Below are 25,925 nucleotides of genomic sequence, written 5' to 3' on the forward strand. Positions count from 1 at the left end.
ACTTAAATCATAACAGACTCCTCTGTCAAGCACTTGCCAAGATACTTTTTATGTATGAACATATATCTTTCGAACAACCTTATGAGGTAGTATTATTATCACCCTCATCATAAAGATGAAGAAAATGAGCAAAGTGGGATTAAATAATGGCCTAAGGACCTAGAGTAGTGAGTGTGGAGTTCAGACCTGAACCCAGAAAGGCTCCCCTCGGAGGCCAACCTCCCAGCCACCACCCATCACCCTTCTCATGCTGACATCTGCAGGCAGTGAGTTCCAGCTCTCTCACCACCTGTACCTATGGATAAAATATGCTTCATCAATCTTAGTTATCTATGTGCCAACATTTAGGTAAGAAAAAGCTGAACAAGGCTCAGTGTCCTCTGTCTGAACATGTAAGGAAATGCAAACTTTTTTTTTTTTTCTCCTAAACAAAAATGTTAACTCTCTGCTCTCTAGAAATTATGTTGGCTTAGCAAGATCCAGTCCTCCTTGACAGTCAGAGTTTGATTTTCCTAATGATAGTTTGTGCTTCTGCTTATGTAAGAATATTGACAATCGTACGTGGGTATTACACCCTCTTGCATTTAAGTCAAAAGGCATTCCAGAATTGGTCATGCTTTCTGACCAGAGTGGGAATGAGGACAAACAATTCTAAACTCATCAGAGATTTATGGGCAAACCTGCCTGACACAGGCAACTGCACACACACCACACATGGCAGCATCATTACCAAAATTCCTTCGAGGCATGTCTTCAAAATCCCTAACAACTTAGCAAGCAAAACTATGCTTCAAAACAACTAGAATGTAAAGTATATTATGCTTCAAAACAACCAGTATGTAAAGTAACTCACATCCCCTTCCTTTTGAAACAAGAGCCCTCGCTATAATAAATTTAGCGAAACCAGAAGTTTTGACACAAATTTTAAAAAGAAAATTTAGTTTTCATGATTAACAGGACCTTGGTATTTGCTCTTCTTCACTAAGCCTACTTTCTCTTTCAGAGTCAAAAGCTCTGAGGAAAGTCATTTTATTCTTGCATATCAAAAACTGCTCTAATATTATTAAAATGTATACTCTATTTAGAGATAAAAAGGAACTTAAAGTATTTTAAATGTCACAACTCCCAAATCTGCTTAGAAATCCAAACAAAACCTCATTTAAAAATGGACAGAAGTTTAAACTGTTGGGAAAAACAACTCTCATATACAGAAGCATAAGTACAGATTAACAAGTAAATTTAACAAGATGCTAACACATAATATACATGTGTTAGCAATCATTTTGAAGAGAGCACTAAAAATGTCTGTATTAGTTCACTTCCCTTAAATATATATTGCAGTCTAAAACATAAATATTTCCTACTTTGTGTCTCCAGTAAATAATATTGTCCAAATCTTTTTTTTTAATGAAACAAATAGAAAAAAAAAAAAGGCATAAACCACGGTATTGCTCCCAGGAGGCTTCATTTAAAACCCCATTCTGTCTAGAATCTTCAAAACAAACAAAAAACAAGCATCAGCATCAACAAACCTGAAGGCTTCTTTCAAAAAGTAGTTTTAAGAACTGAATTGTTCAAAATCTGTTACAGATGAACAGGAAAAGATCACCTGAAGTACAGAAATCTCTTTATTTTCTTTAAAGTAAAGAAAGAGAAATTTTACTTCAGACTAACTCAGTATTTTCTCTAGAGAAGAATAAAAGTTCAAATCCATATTTACCGATGTCAATATAACAAAATCTGGAATATAACAAAAAATATTACAAAAAGATCTCCCAAAATACAATCTAGGGCCCACCCACTTCTAGTAACATTGGTAATCGCTAAATTCCAGGATAACAAAAATAAATAATTATCTAGGCTATAAGTCTACTGGAGTTCACTGTAGCGGGATTTGAGTTATAATTAAATTTGATTAGTTTGGTTGAAACCTCAAGTTCAAAAGAATTATCAGCATGAATGGATGAAAAGCCCTTTTACACGGGCATTTGAAAAATACGAAAAGGGCTGACACAGCAAGCATCAAAGACTTTAAAAGCAATTGACCCTTCCTAGAGCAAAGGAGAAATGCTAACAGCTGAAACTCAGATGCTGCGTGCAAAGAAAATAAAGTTCAGATGGTTCCAAAAGCTGGGTAGTTTATTAAATATTAAATACTATTATGTTTAACTGGATTTTGTCCAGGGAGAGCCAAATATGTCATCTATAAAATGTAAAAAAGAAGTCTGATTCTACCCATTGAAAAACTGAAGCAAATCAATACTCCCTTTTCAAAAATCCCTAGCATGGAAGAAGTGTGTCAAGTAGTTAAATGACATGCAAGTAATCATAATGTTTAATTAAAAACAGAAACAAAAACACCTATTACCTAAAAGACAGAAACTGTTTATCCAAAGAAAAGAAGACTTCAGAGAATTTATTGTATTATTAGTATTTGGAAATATCTAACTCTCAATTAGAGGACCATTACACACACATACACACGTACACACACATATATTTTGTACCTTTTCATTATATTTTTGGTGCATTTTTTAAAAGCAGAAAATAAGTGAATATCTTTTTTAAAGATTTTTAAGAGAAAGTAAAAGCAACCAGCATGATAAATTCGGCCTACAGCACTGTTAGTTACTGAGAGTTAACACAGGTTTTAGAAGCAGTTAAAAAACAGTATTAGAGGGCCAAATATACAAAAATTTGTTGTATGCATTGTTCTAAATATACACACACACATACATGGAAATGTGTTTATACACATCCAGACATATATGTGTGTGTGTACATATGTATGTGTAAGTGTATTTAGGTGTATGCTGTTACACACACAAAACTAAGGGTCCCTTTTGAACAAAATGTGGTGAATTCAGCTTACATACAGTGCATTTTAGATGGCACCTTTAAGTGAGTTTTTCTGTTCCAAGTTTTCTCATTGCCATGTGATGTCTGTGTACTCTGGGACTTGGGGAAGAGCAAAGACTGGTTTCCATGAGATGGAAACAGTCTGTGCCAAATGAAGCAGGTGTGAGGAATCTCAGAGATGAAAGCAATTCTCCAAATAACAATGTCATTCTGTAATGCTTTCTTGACATGTACAATTTTTCTCTTCCTCTCTTTGAGACTGAATATGAAGCATTATGTTTGTGATCTTTCATAACAGAGATGAGGAATCTGATTGGTGCTCAGAACTGTAGTGGTTTCCAGTGGCAGGAAAAAGTCAATTTAACATGATTCTAACAAAGTGGGTAAGAAAGTCAGCCACAGCAGACAGGCTATTGTACCCCCTAAATGTTCTTTTCTTAAAGCCTTCGCTTTACAAGCCAAAAAAAAAAAAGTTGATGTTAATTCTTTTATTGTGAAAACTGTTTATTTCATTAGTTACAAAATAATCTCCCACCAAAAAAAGAGACAATCCCATGAAGTCAAGGTTACTTTCCTTTTTGTCCACCAAAAAAAAAAAAAGAAAGAAAGAAAATTATGCAAACATCACACAGACATACCTTTCAGGAATGTCTCATTATTTTAAATAAATGGTGATTTGTGACAACAGGCTTTCCTGGAGAAGAAAAACTAGTAATTTCTCCAGTTTCTGTAATGGTTGTTGTTTGTTGTTTAGTCACTAAGTTTTGTCTGACTCTTTTGCAACCCCATGGGCTACATGTTGTCCACAAGGCTCCTCTGTCCATGGGACTTTCCCATGCAAAGAATACTGGAGTGGGTTCTTCTCCAGGGGACCTACCCAACTCAGGGATCAAACCCATGTCTCCTGCATTGACAGGCAGATTCTTTACCACTGAGCTTACCAGGGAAGCCCTAGTTTCTGTAATACTATCCAACATTTAATTTTTCTCATGATTTATCAAATGGTTGTAGAAATATACGTTTTTTCTTTATTTGAAAAGGGATCACAACAGTCTTGCAAATGAACTTGGTATCATCTAGCCTAGTGGATCTCACCCATCATTGTGCATCACAATCACATGGAAGGCTTGTAAAGCACAGGTTCCGGGTCTTAACCCCAAAATTTCTGACTCAAAGGTTTGGGGCCTGGGAATCTGCATTTCTATAAAGCTCCCTGGTAACGCTGCTGTAACTGGTCCGGGGACCACACTCTGAGAACCAGTGATCTAGTCAATATTTCCTTTGTCCTCATAAGCAGCAAAGTTAGTAGTGGGGAAAAGTGAACACTGAACCATGGTATATGATATATTATATCCTTTAAATACTGGAATACTGGAGTGGGCAGCCACTCCCTTTTCCAGGGGATCTTCCCAATCCAGGGATCGAACCTGTGTTTTCTGACTCACAGGCAATTTTTTACCACCTGAGCCACCAGTAAAGCCCTATATCTTTTAAAGACCACTAACCGTAAGAATCGAAGAGATGCTGACATAAAGGCAATCTAAGGCCTCAGAGATGGATTTAGTCCAAGATTTAGCGAAGTTTTTTTTTGATAAGACAATAAATATTTTCAGCTTTTCAGGCCACAGAGTCTGTGCCAAGAGGGCTCTGCCAGTGCAATGTGAAAGCAGCCACAGACGAGACACATGAGAGAGAGAGGCTATGGGCCAGTCAAGCTGTCTAACAGCAACACGGTGTGTTCAGGCACAGGCCCACGAGTTTACCAACCATTTTATTAACTATCTAGGGCTTCCCTTGTGGCTCAGCTGGTAAAGAATCCTCCTGCAACGCAGGAGACTTGGGTTCGATCCCTGGGTTGGGAAGATCCCCTGGAGAAAGGAAAGGCTACCTATCCAATATTCTGGCCTGGAGAATTCCATGGACTGTACAGTCCATGGGGCAGCAGAGAGTCAGACACGACTGAGTGACTTGCACTTTCACTTTAACTGTAAGAATACCAATGCCCAGGGAGATTAAACAACTTTAAAAGGCACAAGACAGGAGTAAGTGACATAAATGCAACGAGAACGTTGGAATCCTGATACCTAATGGAGTATAGAAACTATGGCTGAAGTAACAGTTTGATTGTAAAAAGTCACAAAAATAGAATGTGTTCTAAAGCCTCATGTAGCTTAATAAGCAAAAAGAAAAAAATAACTTTATACTAAACAAAAGGGCATTTTTTATACTCTCTCATTAATACAAGACATTATTATTTAATAGAGTTTTCCAGGTGGCACAGTGGTTAAGAATCCGCCTGCCAATGCAGAAGATGCAAGAGATGGAGGTTCGATCCCTGGGTTGGGAAGATCTCTGGAATAGGAAATGGCAACCCACTCCAGTATTCTTGCCTGGAGAATCCCATGGAGAAGAGTCTGGCAGGCTACAGTCCACGGGGTAGCAGAGAGTCAGACGCAACTGAGCATACCATTTAGTATTTCCAAGATTATTTCTAAACAGGAGGCTTACAACAGTAGAGGACGCGGCCCGCACTCCTGTCACACGGGCCCTGCACCTACACTGGGCTGAAGCATGGTCTGTGACGGAGTCTGCTGATCCGCCACTGAGGGAAATGAGAAGTCACGGGTTTCTCACTTCTTATTCTCTTAGTCTTTCACTGACTGAATGGATGCCATCCCTTACAAAAATTATTCCTGACTACACTAAAGTTTTCCCACATAAAAGCCAGAGGAGGTAGTAAATTGTAAAATTAAGTGTGCACACAACTAGGTTTGCTCTTAATTCTAGTTATTAGATAATTAGAATATTTAGCTAATAAAAATAAGACATGTTTGTTTTTACCACACAAATAGCTAAAAGTACATGACTACATGTATATATACACACATAAGCAGTTATATATGCATATGCATCTATGCACACACACACTTCATGCTTTCAAAGCTGCCTAAGCTTTTAATCTTAAAATTGACATTTAAACAAGTCAATATATTTTAGCAATTGATAAATTTTATCCATTGTCTTATAACTACACCAGTTTACTCCCACAAAAAAGGCCCGTACATGCATATTATGAAAAATAAAATATCCTGCACTTATTAACTATCAAATACAAGCTCAAAATAGATTTTTCTGAAGTTGCTGGACAGTTACAATGTGTATATCCAATTCTGGATACAAACAATGAGTCCTAAATGAGACAAAGCTTTAGGCATGTTTGATGTATCCTGAACCATGCATGAAAAAGCATCTGTTATTTACAGATCAAAGCAACCCTGAGTATCCTAAAACAACCAGAGTGAAAAATGCCCAAATCTAATTTCATCCCTGTCCACATGGTTCTTTGAACTAATAATTCAGATAATTGGTCAGTATGTTGAACTAATTAATTAGCATGCTTAACACTTGCCAACTTTGATGGCTTCCATTCTTTAAGAAAGAGAATATTTTACAAACAGTTTTTAAAACCACACACACACACAAACAAGTTTGAGAAAATGCAAAAACTAGCCCAACTTGACATTATGATGAATAAATGCCTCAAAAAGCCCCCAAATATGGGTGACACCAGGTTAATACTAAGTTCAGAAACAGGTTGTAAATGATTTGGGGGTTTTGATTTGCATGAAACAAATGTGCCAATATTTTTTTCTGTATCCATTTTTTTTTTATTCAGCATACACCTAACTTTATTTCAACATAAAGAATCAAAGTAAAGTGCTCATGATTAAGAGGTTAACACTTTATTTTTTTTTTAATTGAACACTCAATCTCTGAAGTGAAATCCCACACCAAGAGCCAAGAGCAGAGTGTTATTAGCCTTGACTGCTCACACATTTGATCCTTAGGGACACATTTCCAACAAAGGTCTCTCAAACATTTACTTTCAGTCATCGATGGAGAACCCATAATAAATGGGTTACTAAGTATTACACGGAGAGTGTTAATTAGCTGCCAGCGCTATGATTTTGGGGGCAGTACCAGATGGATTTTTTTCTAAGTTCTTCTATTTAATGTTGATATTCTAAGACCCATTCCTATAATTTACATAAAACATTAAAGAGACCCTTCCAAGCAAATTCCACCTGGACTTCCAATTCTACTTTCCCCTTCTAACTTGAGGCAAGAATTAGGCATTCCGGAAAATAAAAAAAGTCCCAACCACACACGTGATTACAAGCAGGAAGTCAAGCTCAGGGTTTCAGTACCACCTGAAGTATAAAAAACGTTCTTTTAAAGGCGGCTAACATACTTTTTTAAGGAAAGTTTCCTCTAGCGTTAACACAAGGATTCCATTACTCTCCTCTACCTTTTCCTGTTTTGTAAAAGGATTACGTAAAATTCAACTCATCCACAGATAAAGGTTTTACTCCCTGATTATTCACCCCTATTTTTATCAGCACTTTCACTATTATTTTCAACCACTGATGGATGGTTTTCAAATGTATAAGTGCCTCTTCACATACAAGTAACAGAAGCTCTCTGAGGTGAGAATCTTTGACTTCTTTTGTCTTATCCACACACTGCTAACTCCATAGCTCAGAACCTCACCCATCATAAACATTTTTAGTTAAGCTAAAACCACTGGTCACCACCTCAGCAACAATATTTATCTCACAACTACAGTGAACTTCTTTTAAGCTGTAGTATACCCCCCAAAAAAATCCATAATCTATCTTTTGCATTAAATATTTCATGTTAATTCCATGGTTTGCAGCTTTTTCATTTTAGGAAGGCAGAGCTAGATTGAGAGTCAAATAATCTCAGTTTACCTTCACCAGAAACTAGCAGAGTAGTATCGGTAGCTCACTCCACATCTTGTATTTTATAGAACCACACGAAGAGGGTAACTCTCAAATCAAATATGCTTCATGCTTTGATACAATAAAATACATAGCATCTTTTCTTCAAGTAAACGTCAAGATTATTCATACAATATGGCAATTTAACACCAATAACAACAACAAAATTAATAGTCCAAATTATATAAGGCAACAATACTATCAGTTGAAAAAACAGATGAAGAACTAAGCTTCTAGCCCACTGATGTATACATACTGTTGTTTAGTCACTAAGTCACCTTCAACTCTCTTTCAACTCCATGGACTGTAACCCACCAGGCACCTCTGTCCATGGGTTCTTCCAGGCAAGAATAATAGAGTGGGTTGCCATTTCCTTATTTGAGACACATTATCCAAGGTACAGTAATTCGACGGAAAATAGGTTATTCTTTAAAATATGGAAAGAAAAAGGATAGAAGACACATAAAAGTTTTAGAATGTTTTTAGTCAGTCTTTCCTATCATTTTTTAAAAGAGATGATTTAGAAAGAAAAAGGATGGAAAACGCCTAAGTTTGGGAGCTTTTTTTAGCAGCCCTAATATTTTTTTTTTAAGTAAATTTCTTAGAAAATCAAAACATCATCTTTCAAAACTGGGATGTTCAAAAATATGAACACAAACACCTCAGGAGGAAAAGAAAAAACACACACACATTGCCTGGAACCTAACAATGAACCAATTCAAATTTACTCCAGACACTAACCGGATGGACTCAGGCAAATGATTTTCTACAATTTTCTACAAAGTTACAAAAACATATCAATGGAGAAAAGACAGTCTTTTCAACAATAACATATTGGAACTGAATATCCATGTGCAAAAAAACATACCTCAACCTAAACCCCATTACTTAAAAATCAACTCAAAATAGATTGTGGATCTAACTGTCAAATATAAAACTATAAAACCTTTAGATGAAAACATGAGAGGAAACCTTAAGGATTTGAGGTTAGTTGGAGCTCTTAGACACTACAATTAAAGCACAGTTCATAAAAGAAAAAGTTGACAAATTGGACTTTGCCAAAATTTTAAGGTTTTACAAACCATAAATTCAGAGAATGAAAACACAAGTTAGAGATTATCAGGAAATACATGCAAATCACATCAGTGACAAAGGACTAACATCCCTAACATACAAAGAACTTTTGAAATACTAAAGAAACAACCCAATTAAAAAATAGACAACAGACACTTTACCAAAGAGCATCTAATGATGGCAAATAAGTAAGTTCAAAATCAATACCATTTGGGAAATGAAAATTAAAACCACCATGGGATATCATTACACATCTATGAGAATGGCTAAAATTAAAAAAAATAATAAAATCTACCACAACTAAGTGGTGACAAAGACTCAGGGCATCCACTGCTGATGGGAATGAAAGCTGTACAGCCAGTGTAGGAAAGAGCTTTGCAGTTTCTTATAAAGGTACCATACACTTACCACATGATCTAGCAATCCCATTCCTGACTGTCTACCCGAGAGAAATGAAAATTGACTTTCACACAAAAACCTATACGTGAATGTTTGAAACAGTTCTGTTCATGACAGCCCCAAACTGAAAAGAATTCAGAGTCCTTCAGTGGATTAATGTATAAACAACCTGTGGTAAATCCAATCAGTGAAAGAATCCAAAGGAACAAACTACCAACACGCACAACTGGGATGAATCTCAACAGCATTATGATGAGTGACAGCAACTAGACTCAAAAGGTTTCATAATATATGACTCCATTTAAATGACAGATCCGTTGTTTCCAGGGATTCAAAGTAGGAAAACAAGAATGACTGCAAAGGGATAACAGGTTTTGGGGATGATACTGTGTATTCCCAAAGTACTGCTGGTTGTATGAATGAATACATGTTGTTAAAATGTATAGCTCTGTACATCAAAAAGAAGTCAGTTTTGCAGTATGATAACTTAAAAAACAAAATAAATAGTAATTACGTGTTGTTCTCACCTTAGACAAATACAGGAAAATGAGGAGGAGGAATAAAAGCAATGTATTTAATTCTTACAAGCTTTTCTGCCCAATGAGAAGAGTATACATGCAGTAATATACCTAGGATCCCTAACTTAATTTCTAAATACCACTCCCCACTGAAAAGAATCAAGAGCTCCTTGCAGAGGCAGCTGATGGGCAGGGCAAGTACAAAGATGGGGACACCTTGTCATACCAACAAGGAAATTCCCAAGGACTAACAAGGAAATGCGTTAAGAACAGTAAGCGTGAAGAGGCTCCTACCACAAATTCAGGCCAGTTTGAGCATCAGAATTACAATTATAATATTAAAGAATCCTCACCTGTGGTGAAGGCTGAACATATCAGTGAATATACTTAAAACCCACTAGATGGTTACTTTAAATGAGTGAAGTGCATGGTACATGAATTATATCGCAATGAAGCTGTTAAAATTTAAAAACAAAAAAAAAGAATCCATGCGTCCATAGGGGTACTAAAAAAGGTGGGGGGTGGAGGCGGCTGGTAAAAGAAAGCTCTTTTTTTTTTTTTTTAAGAAAGCTCTTTTTTACATAAGAATGTCAGCAAATACATTAAAAGAAAAAGGACAGTACTTAGAAAATCAGCATTTTGCAATCACCAATGTAATAAACTCTTCCTTAGAAGCACTCACAGATGTTAAAACTATTGGGTGAAAGATCACTGGGTAACAGGATAATCACATTAGCTCAAACTGTTACCCCAGAGTGTGCATGCATGCGTACTCACATGCGTGCTCAGTTGTGCCCTACTCTCTGAGACCCCATGGACTGTGCCCCCCACCTCCTGTCTCAGAATTTACCAGGCAAGATTACTGGAGTGGGTTGCTATTTCCTTCTCTAGGGGATCTTCCCAACCCAGGGATCAAACCCATGCCTCCTGCATCTCCTGCATTGCAGGCAGATTCTTTATTGCTGCACCCCCTAGGAAGCCCCCTAGTACCCCCCATCGATTACTTTTCAAAACAAAGGAGACATGAACCTCTGGAGTACAGAAAGGTAGGGAATGCCAATGTAATCAAATGATTAAACTTAGTTTCACCAAGTACGAGACACTATGTAATCCTTGATACAATGCAACAAAAGTACCTAGCATCATCCATGTATTATCCATGCACACGCATAAAACTTAATATATGATCTGAATATAATCACAAGGAAATGCAACTTCCAGATTAAGGCACTATTTATAGAACTGCCCTGGACTCTAGAAGAATGTCAACGCCACACGGGGAAGGCAAGCTGGGGGCGGGGGAGGCTGAGGAAACTGACAACCAAAGACAATGTGTGATCCTTCACTGGATCCTGCAAAAAGAAAAAGGTGCACAGTTTTTATTACTGGGACAACAGGAAAAAATTATAAAACTGACCATGTATCAGATAATATGAATGTATCAATGTTAACATTTCTTGAAAGGATAATGGTATTATAGTTATGACAGGAATGACTCTATTCTTAGGAAACATATGCTAGATATTTAATGATGAACTATCCTGGGTTGTGTCTTTGTACTTAAAATGTTTTGGGAAAATACTGTATAGAGAAAGACAGACAAAACAGATGGGGCAAAAAGTAAATCATTGAATCCTGGGAAAAGAACATATGTTTCAGCTTCTCTGTAGGTTGAAATTTTTCAAAATAAAATACTGGAGAGGGACAAGAAAAGAAAAATAAAGTGCTATACTATTCATTCTAAAACCTACTTACTCACAACCCCAAAAGAGAAAAGAAAATATAAACATTGATATGAAAAGAGCATAAGAGTTCAAGTAATTCAGAGCCCAACTCAGCCCTCTGTTAACTGTATTCTTTTATGCAGATCAAGTTACTGACACAACTGAATGTCAGCCTCCCACTGGTATTAAATAGGCAACTATCTGTTAGCTCATAACACGGTTTACAAGAGACAAACATTACAGAATGGCTCGGAATCATGACTACACATGTAGTGGGGGAACAGGGGTACACAATTTTCAAGTATTTGGTTGACATTTATGACTCTTTGTACGATTACTTTATAAAGATAAAACGAAAAGCATGTGAAAAGTAATCTGGCAAAGCAGCAGAGGTTGGCTAAATTCAATCTATTTCCTCCTTCAAACACAGAAAAATAAAGTGATGAGAACATACTCAGAGGTTATTATGTGCCAGATCCTTTCTCTTCACTTAATCAAAACTAGTCCAAAACTTAATGACTAAGATGTGTTAGCTACACAATTTTTTGAGACTGTTAAGGAGGAAGAAGGAACCTTTGTAAACAGTTGTGTGAACCAACAGATAAATCAGCAGAGAGTGTAACTTTCACAAGATCTTGGTTGCTCAACATAAGACAAATCACTGTCACCTTTACACATAGATACGATTGATATCTTCTAAAATAATACCGGACAAAAGACATACTTAAAATACATACTTAATTTACCCACTGAAGAAAGTGGTAAAATCCCAAAGTGATTTTTAACTTGGTTATCACTCTATTTCCCAAAACAGAAATATGGAATATGATGCTTAATAGAAACCAATGCAATACTGTAAAGCAATTATCCTTCAATTAAAAATAAATTTAATTATAAAAAAAGAAATATGGAACAATTCACAGATAAACAACAGAAAAAGTCATCACATGTAGATCAAGATAAAGGGGCGCTTAGGACTTCCCCAGTGGTCCAGTGGCTAAGACTCCTGGCTCCCAATGCAGGGGACCAGGATTTGATCCCTGGTCGGGGAGCGAGATCCCACATAACACAACCAAGAGCCAGCACAGACAAATAATTTTTTTTTAAAGATATGGGGAAGCTTTATTAGAAAATTTGGTATCAGTTTATAAGATTCCTAGACACAAATTTTATCATTTATTTTCCAAATATAATTAGGATACATACTGAACTGATAAGATCAACATGCTTCTCCAAGAATCGTAACTTACTAACATGATTCCTTTCTCTTAAGAAAAAAACAACCTAACACAGTTGAGGCCAAAGAATCATTATAAATGATTATTATCAAGTGTCATTAGAAAGAACCTTAGTAAGTTATATTAGGAACCAGAGAAAGATAATCACCTGGACCCACGAAAAAAAAATCAGGATAAAATAAAGGCTTACAAACAGAGCAGACATATCCTTATATTTATTACACCTTCCAATGTTTTTGTTAGAAGAAGACAGTAAAGAACCAGAGGTGTGGGACTGCCTGAGGAAGAGCAGTGGTCAAACCCAAGCAGTCTGGCTACAAAGCCTGTGGTCTGAACCACTGTACAGACACCTCTAGGCAACAGTGAATCCAGCTAAGGAAGGCAGGTGAGAAGTCCAGACACAGTGGATTCAAGTGGGAAATGGGAAGATTCCAAGATTCCCAAGAGAAGAAAAAAAACAAAACCACAAAAACAACATGGTTTTGAGGCTGTGACAAATCTCTGAAAAGGGCAAACCCCTCCCATAAGGCAATTAGAAACTCCAAGGGAAAAAAAAATTTTTAAGTTCATGATTCAGCAAATTACAATATGGTACAAACTTTAGCAAGTGATAGAATGCAAGACTATTCGACTGTGATGCTGGAAACATCTCTTTCAGAGTAATGCAGGACCAATACAATAGGAAATCTAATCCTGGCACACTGCATGGCCTAGTGACTATGCCTGACGACTCAGACAATACCAACACTAGTTCACTGATGTTCAACTTTTAGAATCAATCCAGAAAAGCCATGAAAGAAGTGACTGTGGGTGAAGGGCAGGATGAAACTTTCATCTTGGTAACAACCTAGGATCAAAGCGCAGGTGACAAGAAGTCATTCCAGAAAGTGGTATCTCAAAGATAAGGAGGATAAGGTGTCAAAAAGGAAGAGCCTCACCTTATAAGAAGAAAGCTACAAGATGCTGGAAGTTTGTCAAATTAAGAAATAATGACTCAAATACATGACCGCGAGTTTCTAAAATAACCAGAGAGCACACAAAGCATAATAGTTCTAGGAGGGTTCATCATCTGATCTAAACTATTACGGTGTTAGCAAGGAGGTATGCTTCTGCTGAATTATTAAACAATGCATTCCTATATATAGTACAGCCAGGAGATGCACGCACATCAATGGTTATCATCAAAATATAAACGTGAGCACATCCACATACAGCCCTCCCTCTAGACTTCCTTCCTCCCCTCAGCTGCCAACCTAGATGAGAAAGTCCTGATGTACAGTTCTCAGAGAAGGTATAATAATTCCAGGTCCAAGATGCTGCCTTTTAAAAAAAATCAATTCTAACAAAGATATTTACAAATTGGTTAATTCACTAGCTCTACTTTATATCATACATTGTCACCTCAGGACATCTAAAAAGCCTAGATGTTGCAAAGTAATGAAGCTTGTCACGGTAAACTGCTTGTGATTCTGAATGACTTCGTTTTTTGCTTCTTGTGCTTTTTGGTTTCCTATTATGCACATGTTAACTTTTAAGAAATAAATGTTATTTTAAAAATCTTAAAAAATAAAATAACCAGAGAAATGAAATTTATGTAACTGGAACACTAGGATAATATAAGATTGAAAATGAAAGTCACTCAGTTGTGTCCGACTCTTTGAGACCCCATGGACTATACATATACAGCCCATGCAATTCTCCAGGCCAGAATACTGGAGTGGGTAGGGGATCTTCCCAACCCAGGAATCGAACTGAGGTCTCCTGCATTGCAGGCGGATTCTTTACCAGCTGAGCTATCAGGGAAGATAAGGATGGGGAGCAGTGTATTACGAGCTCAACTCATCTTCTACTCCAAAGGCTCAGGAGACTATATCTAAACTGACAGATGAAGAAATAGATGATAGTTATTCAGAAACATAGATGTAACAAGAACTGAAAATGCAAACAGATAAAAGCGGATACCTCTAGAGAGTGGGACTAGAATGAAGGAGGGCAGGGCAGAAGACTTGCTTTCCATGTTAAAATCTTCTTCATGTATTATCTGAATTGTTACCAATTATCACTTAGATAAAGAAAAAATTTAAGTTGTAAGTTTAAACTGTCATTATTTTTTTAATTGTCATTATTTTAGAAGATCATTTCAAAAATAAATGATTTCATACAAGGTTTAAATCTAGCTTCTTTCCTTTTCCAGCTTTTTGTTTTATTTTTTAGGCCATGCCATGAAGCATCCAGGACCTTAGTTCCCCAAGCAGGGATTGAACCCGGCCCCCCTGCAATGAAAGAATGAAGTCCTAACCATTGGACCACCAAGGAATTCCCAGCTTCTTGTTTTTTAAAAATAATTTATCGACTTTCATAGAAGTTACTCAAATAATACAGGGAGTTCACATACACCCTATGCCTAGCTTCCGAAATAAGAACTTAACCACTGAGTATGATTAGCAAAACCAACTACTGGTAACTGCTGTCGCACGAACATCTAAATTATAGACCTGATTTGAATCGCCCCAGTTCTCCCCCCTGATATCTGCTGCATTTGTTTGTTGTTGTCTCCTTACCCCACTCCTGCGCGTGACAATTCTTTCACCTTTCTTTGTCATGACCTTGACAACTTTGTACACTGTCCCTCAATTTGGGTTTGTCAGATGTTTTCTCCTGATGAGATTGAAATTATGTATTTTGGGGGGGCAGTGCAAAAAGAACAAAGAAGTAATACTGTGTATCACATTTCTTATTACTGGTTATGTCACCCTTCATCACTTGAATAAAGAAGCATCTATAAAGTAATTAGCCTCCAATTAAAATAAAAAATAAATAAATAAGAAGCATCTGCCAGTTCTTCTGAATTTTAAAATTACAGTTGTAATTGAAAAATAGTTCGAAGGAAATACTTTAAGACTGTGATATTCATTTTTGGTAAGTTAAATATACATATTGGCTCTTGTATTTTAAAGATGCATAATGAAGTATGTATAGATTAAATAAGATATTATTATTTAGGAACCTTGGATTAGAAAGTGCTATTATTAAGCTTTGTTTTTCATTTTTAAATTTGAATTGCTTTTTAAAAAGTCCCAACTCAAGAGCGTCACGGCTCAGGTATACTGACCCGTCCGCTGCCACGTTTAGAACACGGACACTGTGCGCCCTCTAGAGTGCATTGTCGTAACACAACTTCTGTATCAACAAACTCAGTTAAAAACAAATTTTTTTTTAAAGCAGAGTATTTTCACAAAGGAAAAGAAATACCCTCTCATCAATTTCTGCTGCTCTACTAGTCAATAAATTATCTGTTAATTATGTGGCTAAGTACCAAAACCATTTTTATGCCAAAGATTATCAACTTTTTCCCATCTACTGGGTTGTTTCTCAGAATATATGCTAAAAGCTCAGGGAACAAAAGAAGACAGAAGGCTAAAAGCAGTCAAAGCATTTTTAAGCAAACTTCACACAGGCCAGAGGAAAGAAGAAGTTGAAACCAACATTACTAATTCAGAAGCACTGTTCATTGTGTTTTGCCTATACAGATGGCTCCTTTTCTATCTTTTAGAATCCTATTACCACTTAGGAACTGTGCTCCACTTCAAGTTCACAGATGTGGTTCACGTCTCATGGATATACTACCACTTTATTTTCCCACAATTTACTGAAAAATTCAGAGAGCAATGAAGAGGGAATTTATCTGCAAAACATGAGCAGGAAGCAAAGTATAACCAGAAACACAGACTTTGGAAACACACAGGCTGGGTCTCTGCTTCCAGACCTGCCATATACCATATATACTAGCTGCATTGCTGAACTTTTCCAAGCCTCAGCCTAATGATCAGTTTTAAAAGGGGGGAAAAAAAAAGTCAGTACTTTACAGTTTTATCTAAAGATTAGAAAAATACTGCTGCTGCTGCTAAGTCGTGTCAGTCGTGTCTGACTCTTCGCGACCCCATGGACTGTAGCCTACCAGACTCCTCCGTCCATGGGATTCTCCAGGCAAAAGTACTGGAGTGGGGTGCCATTGCCTTCTCCGAGAAAAACACTAGGTTGGCCAAAAAGTTCATTCAGGTTTTTCCATATGATGTAACAGGAAAACCCGAACCAATTTTTTGGACAACACTACACAAGTAAAGTACAAGCCCAGAATTCAAACTGTAACTGTTATCATTGTATGTTCCCAGGGTAATGTGCTATAGACAACAAAACCCACAGGTAAGCATTTCCAATAGTTCTTTTATAGGACTCCCTGCAACCACAATCCTTGATTTACACATAGACATTCGAGATTTTTACCTTCACATTTGGTTTTCTTAATACACAAAGTTTTTCTTAATATCTCTTATAAGACAGTGCTTGTTCAGCCAATAAGACAGTATACAATCCTAAGAATCTCAAGAGTCATTTCTACCCAGTGTTAGCTGTGCGTAAGTTGCACATAGCTGATGAAAGACTTTCTTCATGAATAACTTGCTATTTTCACATGTCATTTCAAAAACAGTTTTACATATATAAAATATTCATAAGACCAACTCTTAACAAGAAATGACAAAATTAAAATAAGGGCTATTTGTAGAAGGCTCAAGAATACCAGGAAATGTGATAAGAAAAGACAAGGAGAAAATTAAACTCACTGGAAGTGCAGAAAGTTCAGACAGCAGAAAATCACTAACTGGTCTGGGAATTAAGTTAGGACTCCATAGTTCTTGCCACATACATCTCAGTCTGGGCATCTGATGGAGATTTTAAATATCTAAGTATTTAAAACTAGTCTACTTCTGAAATGTGTGATTAAGTGCTTGATTTGTATTCACTTAATACTTCTGAGTGTGCTGCATGTCAAGGACTCTTCTAGGTGTTGGACTAATAGTAGGGAAGAAAACATGCAAGAAGCACTTGCCCTCAAAAGAGAGTATATTCCAGTGAAGAGAGGAAGGAAGACAAAAAAACAATTCATAAATAAGAAATGGTACCTGCTAGGGCACCAAGTAACCGGGCAGGGTTTTGACAGGTGTATGTGAGCTAGCGTGGTCACAGCAGGCCCCTCAGAGAAGGGGCATGTGAAGTAACACCTGAATGGCAAGAACGAATCATGCAAACATATGCAATAATGTGCACTTACAAGCCACTATTTCCCATGAACATCTCTATCAACACAGATTCTCCATTTACGTCCTCTGATTAACTTTTCTTTTAATGTCATGGAGACCTTTAGTCACTGAGAACTTATTTTTCCCAAACTCCTGGCACTAATGTCTACTTAAAGATTTTAAAATGAGAAAAAATAAAAAATACAGAGTATTAAATTTTAAATATATGATTTTCTTCTCCTGAAAAATTTGCCTGTGTATAAAATGCAAAATACATAGCTCACCACAGAGCCTAATGTCACGAGCTTTCAAGTCCTCAGCTTCCTCCCTTACTGAATGCGAGACTCTGGACGAACCACAGCCTTGCTAAGCCTAAGTTTCCACAAAGAATGAATCATGTTTTGGGTCAGTGTGAGGGTATGCGAGGGCATGTTAAGAACGTAGCACAGAAACACTGTAAATACTTGGTAAGTGTTAGCTATTACTTCAAATATCAATATAGGTATTCTGAGATCTTAACTTTAAAATAAAAAATGTATGAAAAATAAGTAATTTTGAAGTTAAGTCCATCTCCAGATTAAAGATTACAGACTGACAAATGATTTTAGAAGAACAGCTTCCACACTATGCTCACAAAAACAAAGGTGACAGAAAAAAAGAAAAAGAACAAATATCAAAATTTACAAAGCAGAATTAAATGTCCAAAAATCTGCAGTCCAGACGTGATCTGAATGTGAACAACAGGATCCCCAGTTGAAGTCACGGGTACGTGAGACTTTCCTTTCTGAAGCAACTGAGTCTGAACTACAATAGAGAGAATAGAGCAGATGTTGTAGGCTGGTGACTCAGTATCTGTAATCCCAACACCCTCTGTGCCTGCCTTTACCTACCACACCGAAAAACCACAATGTATACAAACATCTCAATGCCCATGCAACTCAGGAGAGCTTTAGACACCTGGCCCAAGAAACCTTTTGTCTTCTAAGTAAACGGAGTGACAGATAACGCCTCCTGCCCTGCCCACTTCATGCTTGGACAAGGGCCACGGGCCCAAAAGTGCAGCAGCCATTCTGTAATCATGAGTAATTCTGCCAGAGTATTAGGGTTCCCCAGGCAGAATGAAAAGAGCCCGGTTCCTAGATGCCCATCATTTAACCAGTACGACAGCGTTAGAGGGACCATCTCCAGATTTCTTGTTACAGAGTAAGAGAAAAAAAATAAATTTTTTTAAGGACAACCATATTTTAGTTCAGCCACTGTAGTCAGATCCTCTGTTCTTTACAATCTGCCATCTAAATTAATACAAATGTGAAGAGATAGGATATTTCACATGAGATGGAAAAAAAACACAAACACCCTAGACACAGCTATTTCAATATTATGGTATATAATGCTAACATTTAAAAAGAAGAAATAGTTTCCACCTTTAAAAAGAAGAGAGAGTTTCCACCTTTATTCAACAGCTTTTCTTACATTTCCACTGAAGATTCATGCTATTAATTTACTTCTCCGGAAGCTTCACAGACATGAACGGGTATCCATTCTAGACAACACGGCCACCATGCAACAATGGAATATGTAGCCTTTTCAGAACTGTACAGTGCAAATGAAATTTGTCCTAAGAACGAGAAAAGTAAATAGCAGCTGGTTTCATGTAAACAAAACATGAGAAAATATGCACTGAGGGGCTAAAGTAATCTTTCTACATTAAGATAATTTTACAAAATTGTTCTTTCTAAAACTGTTTGTTTATTTAAGAGATGATGAAAAACTGTAGGCTGAAATCCATATTTGAGGAGTAACAAGTTTACTCTCTGGATTAAAGAATGAAGTATTGTTCATTCCTCATAGACCATCTCTACGGTAAAGTTATAATAAAGTAAATGCAATTAGGTGACTCATTTTATAAACCGCTTGTGATTAAAGGCAATATTTCATTTTCATTTGTTTAATATTCCCATTAATAAGAATGTCTCATTACACATTTACTGAAAGCCTGAACAATAAAACAAGGGACAGATTCCAAGAGCAAACGGACTTTTTTTTTCTTTTCCCATGAAGCTAACATTATGGAATTTTAACAGATGTTCTATTTGGTCATAGTTAATAAAATGAATTATGTAGGATTAAAACAAGGTTCAATATGTTTGCATTGGATTTTAACTGGAAAACAATTTCACATTAAAAGTTCAGGGGAAAAAAAAGTTTGGAAAGATTTACAATCACTTTTTCCCCTTTAAAGTAAATTACTAAAGATGTAGGGGAAAGGGGGGGAATTAATTACTCTTCTAATGAAACCAGCTTTATAAAAACTATTTTTTCAAGGTTTAAGAAGACAGAAATCTCAGAAAAGGATATACTCTTTGGTATTTCATCACCTCTCTAATGCAAACATCTTCTTCTGTAGTGTGTCAAAGGCTGAGCCCCCACCCAGCGTAACTCCAAGTCCCCTTAGAGTTCCCCCAGCATTCTGAAATGGTCACGGTGTCTAACAGCATCTGAACAAAACACAATCAAACTTAAAGGAATGAAAAAAGCAACAAATAATTACTGAGCACTGACTTTGTGGCAGGTGTTACCCCCAGAGCCTGTGCATAATACAAAGAGGTAAAAATCCCACTGCTATCTCCATGTGGATCTTATAGACTGCATGGGAGGACTAGGCATAAGTACATATAGCCAGACATAACTGAAGCAAACCAAAAGAGAAAGGAAGAGGTAAAGCCGAGGAAACAATTACACACACACACACACACACACACACACACACACACACACACACATACATACAAAGCCTTGACAGAAGGAGCAAAGTTCTCATCAGAGAATACTTTCTTTCTCTTCTTACTATCACGAAGGCAGGAAATAGTACACAGATTTAAGAATGGTAAATAACAATTCTAGCCAGAGTTGCTTGAAAACATTTTTCAACAGAAATCATTCAACTATTTTTTTTTTTCATTACAGCTGCTTTATTCCTTGACTAGCATTTAGCCCTTAGTGTGTCTTCTTGTTTTTGTTTTAACTCTTTGCTCTTTGAAAATACATAAAAAAGATATTTTTTTAAAAATCATCTTGGACAAGATTAATTTTTCTTAAAACACAAAAAATGGGTTTAATTAAAGTTTTATTATAAAAGAAGGAAGATGCCATAAGGAATTTTTTTCCTTATCCTATAAACAAATTCCAACGCCTTCATAATTTGCTTCCTGCAGACCTAGCGTACTGCTTTCAACACTTTGGATCTGGACTCACAGTGGGAAATATACTTTCTACTTTACTCTGTTCACAACTAGAACTGAACTTTTATGAAATCATGCTGTTTTTTGCTCTTTGTGATATTATTCTGATATTTTTCTATTCCATCCCATTCTAGGCTACTTTTTTTTCTTAATTTTCAAATGCTGGTAACAACCTGCAGTTTGAAAAATCCTGCCCAGTAGAACCTTATCTTTACCTTGACATCTGCTAAATTGAATATTTAAGTCACCAAGCCTATCTCAATACAGTCTCTCAGCTCAGTTCAGTTCAGTCGCTCAGTCGTGTCCGACTCTTCGCGACCCCATGAATCGCAGCACGCCAGGCCTCCCTGTCCATCACCAACTCCCGGAGTTCACTCAGACTCATGCCCATCGAGTCAGTGATGCCATCCAGCCATTCAACTATTGTAATCTTCGAAAGAAGGCCTTCCTCTTAGTTGGTAAGCTTATTTGGAGAAAAAATTCCAGTAAATTATCAACATGACCTAAAAAAGAATAACTATGAAAAATTTTCCAACCCATTTACATTAGTAATTTTGCTCAGTTCAACCATCAACTAGAGTAACTGTACATTACTATAACCAATATGTTGTTCTTCCTACAGAAGTAGCCAGCAAACACAAAATCAACTGCAGGTTGCAATTTGTTAACTGAATAAACAACTTCATTCTACAAGACATTTGGATAAAACACTCTCCAATTGGGAGCTGAGAAGCTCTTTGAGCAGTAACAGTTAGTGAGTCTCTGGTTCAAACACAACTAGGGTGTATTCATCATCATGAGACGGCATTCACATGTTTACATGCAGACAGAACAAGGCTGCACCCCTGTTCAAGAACCTCACAGCCTAGAGGCAGCTTGCTTCATCTCTGGTCTTAGCAGACCATACTGCTGTAATACCTCCTTCATGAGACTGCAGCAAGAACAATCAACATGAGGTTCCAAATACACACAGGCAAAGCTGAGCTCAGAGAGGTAAAGTTGCTTGCCAAGGGCAAACAGCTGGTGAGATACAGTGGCATTCCTCACTGAGATGTCATTTCCTGTCAAAAGCCCTTTCAGTTACCAAGAATACTATTAATCATTGTTAATATATCCTGAATATATCCTAAGCCTCAGGACTTTACTTTCATCACCAATCACATCCACACCTGGGTGTTGTTTTTGCTTTGGCTCCATCTGTTCATTCTTTTTGGAGTTATTTCTCTACTGATCTCCCGTAGCATATTGGGCACCTACCGACGTGGGGAGATCATCTGTCAGTTTCCTATCTTTTTGCCTTTTCACACTGTTCATGGAGTTCTCAGACAAGAATACTGAAGTGGTTTTCCATTTCCTTCTCCAGTGGACCACGTTTTGTCAGAACTCTCCACCATCACCTGTCCGTCTTGGGTTGTCCTACATGGCATGGCTCATAGTTTCACTGAGTTAGACAAGGCTGTGGTCCATGTGATCAGATTGGTTAGTTTTCTGTGACTGGTTTTCAGTCTGTCTGCCCTCTGATGGAGAAGGGTAAGAGGCTTATGGAAGCTTCCTGATGCAAGACACTGACTGAGGGGAAAACTCGGTTTAGTTCTGATGGGCGGGGCCATGATCCGTTGGATCATCGAAAAAGCAACAGTTCCAAAAAAACATCTACTTCTACTTTATTGATTACGCCAAAGTGTTTGACTGTGTGGATCACAACAAACTGTGGACAGTTCTTCACAAGATGGGAATACCAGACCATCTGACCTGTCTCCTGAGAAATCTGTATGCAGGTCAAGAAGCAACAGTTAGAACTGGACATGGAACAACAGACTGTTTCCAAATTGGGAAAGGAGTATGTCAAGGCTGTATATTGTCACCATGTTTAGTAAACTTACATGCCGAGTACATCATGAGAAATGCTGGACTGGAAGAAGCACAAGCTGGAATCAAGATTGCCAGGAGAAATATCAATAACCTCAGATATGCAGATGCACCACCCTTATGGCAGAAAGTGAAGAGGAACTAAAAAGCCTCTTGATGAAAGTGAAAGTGGAGAGTGAAAAAGCTGGCTTAAAGCTCAACATTCAGAAAACGAAGATCATGGCATCTGGTCCCATCACTTCATGGCAAATCCATGGGGAAACAATGGAAACAGTGAGAGATTTTATGTTTTGGGACTCCAAAATCACTGCATATGGTGACCGCAGCCATGAAATTATAAGACGCTTACTCCTTGGAAGAAAAGTTATGAGCAACCTAGACAGCATATTAAAAAGCAGAGACATTATTCTGCCAACAAAGGTCCATCTAGTCAAGGCTATGGTTTTTCCAGTATGCACGGATGTCAGAGTTGGACCATAAAGAAAGCTGAGCGCCGAAGAATTGATGCTTTTGAACTGTGGTGTTGGAGAAGACTCTTGAGAGTCCCTTGGACTGCAAGGAGATCCAACCAGTCCATCCTAGGGGAAATCAGTCCTGGGTGTTCATTGGAAGGACTGATGTTGAAGGTGAAATGCCAATACTCTGGCCACCTGATGCGAAGAACTGACTCATGGGAAAAGACCCTGATGCTGGGAAAGAACGAAGGCGGGACAAGGGGATGACAGAGGATGAGATGGTTGGATGGCATCACCGACTCAATGGACATGAGTTTGAGTAAACTCCGGGCGTTGGTGATGGACAGGGAAGCCTGGCGTGCTGCAGTCCATGGGGTCACAAGAGACACAACTGAGTGACTGAACTGAACTGACTGACCCAGAAGTTGTATGGAGAGCAGCCTCTCAACCTTGGATGTGAATTAGAAAGGAATTTCTGTAGCAAAAGAAAACAGGCAAGTCATTTCCAGTAAGTTAAACTCAACAAATGGGTTTTCTTCACACATTCTACTCCTTTTTAAAGGTGCCTGCTGTGTGTGTTGGGCACCACACAGAACACTTCTGCCCTAAAGGATTCACATTCTTGTGGGGAAGCCAGTTAGGGGCAGCCACTTTACAGTTGGGGCTTCCCTGTTGACTCAGATGGTAGAGAATCAGCCTGTAGTGCAGGAGACAAAGATTGATCCCTGAGTTGGGAAGATCCCCTAGAGAAAGGAACAGCAACCCACTCCAGTATTCTTGCCTGGAGAATCCCATGGACAGAGGAGCCTGGCGAGCTACAGTCCATGGGGTCTCAAGGAGTCGGACACAACTGAAGCGGCTAACACTTTTACACTTCTCACCAATGGTACTAGCAATTTCAGAGGTGAGAAGTGATCTCACTGTAATTTTAAGTGAGACTGGGCATATGAATATGTATCTGAGAGTGAGTTTATTCCTTTACTGTGAGCTGATGGTTTCAATTATATTGAGGTTCTCGTGTGAATTAAATGAAGAGATCCACATGAAGTGCCTCCTATAGACCCTGATGCTTAGTTCATGTATGCACATCCATACATGACTACTAGAAAACCCACAGCTTTGACTAGACAGACCTTTGCTGGCCAAGTAATGTCTCTGCTTTTTATTTATTTTTTTTTAACTTTTATTTTATTTTTAAACTTTACAATATTGTATTAGTTTTGCCAAATATCGAAATGAATCTGCCACAGGTATACCCGCGTTCCCCATCCTGAACCCTCCTCCCTCCCCTACCCTCCCTCTGGGTCGTCCCAGTGCACCAGCCCCAAGCATCCAGTACCGTGCATTGAACATGGACTGGCGACTCGTTTCATACATGATATTATACATGTTTCAATGCTATTCTCCCAAATCTCCCCACCCTCTCCCTCTCCCACAGAGTCCATAAGACTAATCTATACATCGGTGTCTCTTTTGCTGTCTCGTACACAGGGTTATTGTTACCATCTTTCTAAATTCCATATATATGTGTTAGTATACTGTATTGGTGTTTAATATGCTATGTCTACGTCAATGGACACTCTGAAACCAGCCTGGCTACAGAGGCTGCTGTGACTTTACTCCCCATTTCCATGTTACTGAAATAACCGCACTGCCCCACAATGCTTGGCCACATTTAATCTGGCCTAGATCATGAGGAATATGAATACTGAAAGGGTGAGATAAAGAGTATAATTGGTTGACCTTGCTTAGACTCTGTCTAAAATTCACAGTAACTAAAATAATTTAGGAGAACATAAGGGATAAGCATGCAATCTCCACAAACATCAAACCATGTGACAGCATTCACAAAATCTAAAGAACACACATAATCTATCTTATAAGGCATGGATTCAAACTTCAATTTCATTCTAATGGGCAACTGTGAGGGAGATAAAACTATTTCAAACAAAAACCGCACACAGAATAAATGTATAAGCTTCCTCGTGATTCTAACTAAGGCTTCAATGTATTTTCTTATTGAAACAATCAAACAAGCTCTTGATGAAAAGATCTTATACTGATGTCAGAACAATGTAAAAACTGAAACTATTTATAATGCAAAAATTTTGTTTAAAGAAGATACATCACTTCTTATTTTTCTCATTTTGAGAAGAAGCTATGTTTCATCTGGCAATAACTCCTCTCTCTTTCTCTCTGAGAATCTGTACAAAAGCAATATCTCAACTAAAATCAATTCTGAAAGATCTTTTATTAAAATGCATAATGCAGAAGACCCCAATTATATTTTCAGTACACCACTGCCATTTTGAGTAAACAAAGTCATCTCAGCAGGGTCACACTTTTAGCAAGAACTGCAGCCTAGAAATTAATTACTAGCGTGACGTACGTCAAAACAAATTTTTAAAAGAACAGAATGCAGTTGTAACCATGTTTTACCTATTTGTTTGTATGCACAATGAGTATTCTCTGGCATGTAAACATTCATTCATTCGGCATCTCACAGAAAAATAAAAAAGAGATTTATTGCCCACCTCTCTTTCCTGCACCCAGGTGAAACCTGAGTAAATAACAAGTGCTTAGTGAGTCAGAAAATAAGGACAGAATGCAGATGGTTATTTTGAAAGGCAGAAGTCATCTTCACACAAATAACTTAATTTTGAAACA

At 37.5% G+C, this 25,925-nt stretch overlaps 1 protein-coding gene across 50 annotated transcripts in view; it reads right to left on the reverse strand.

The window, feature by feature from the left end:
• SLC25A26 (solute carrier family 25 member 26) overlaps window positions 1-25,925 on the reverse strand; it is a 147,459-nt gene that overhangs the window by 87,993 nt on the left and 33,541 nt on the right. The window contains exon 6 of one of the 50 annotated variants that reach the window (XR_015151349.1): window positions 19,166-19,310. The exons of 48 other annotated variants lie outside the window; for them this stretch is intronic. Coding sequence is in view for 1 of the 2 variants with exons in the window: in XM_086366956.1 (XP_086223082.1) it covers window positions 19,236-19,310 (75 nt within the window). In the remaining variant the exon portion in view is untranslated. Of the gene's footprint in view, window positions 1-19,117; window positions 19,311-25,925 lie in introns of those variants that run through there. One more of the 50 variants, XM_086366956.1, reaches the window with a different exon arrangement.

This window comes from Bos grunniens, chromosome 22 (assembly GCF_055505025.1).
Source record: "Bos grunniens cultivar Pamir isolate PY7600 chromosome 22, Bosgru_T2T1.0, whole genome shotgun sequence".
NCBI classification, from domain to species: Eukaryota; Metazoa; Chordata; class Mammalia; order Artiodactyla; family Bovidae; genus Bos; species Bos grunniens.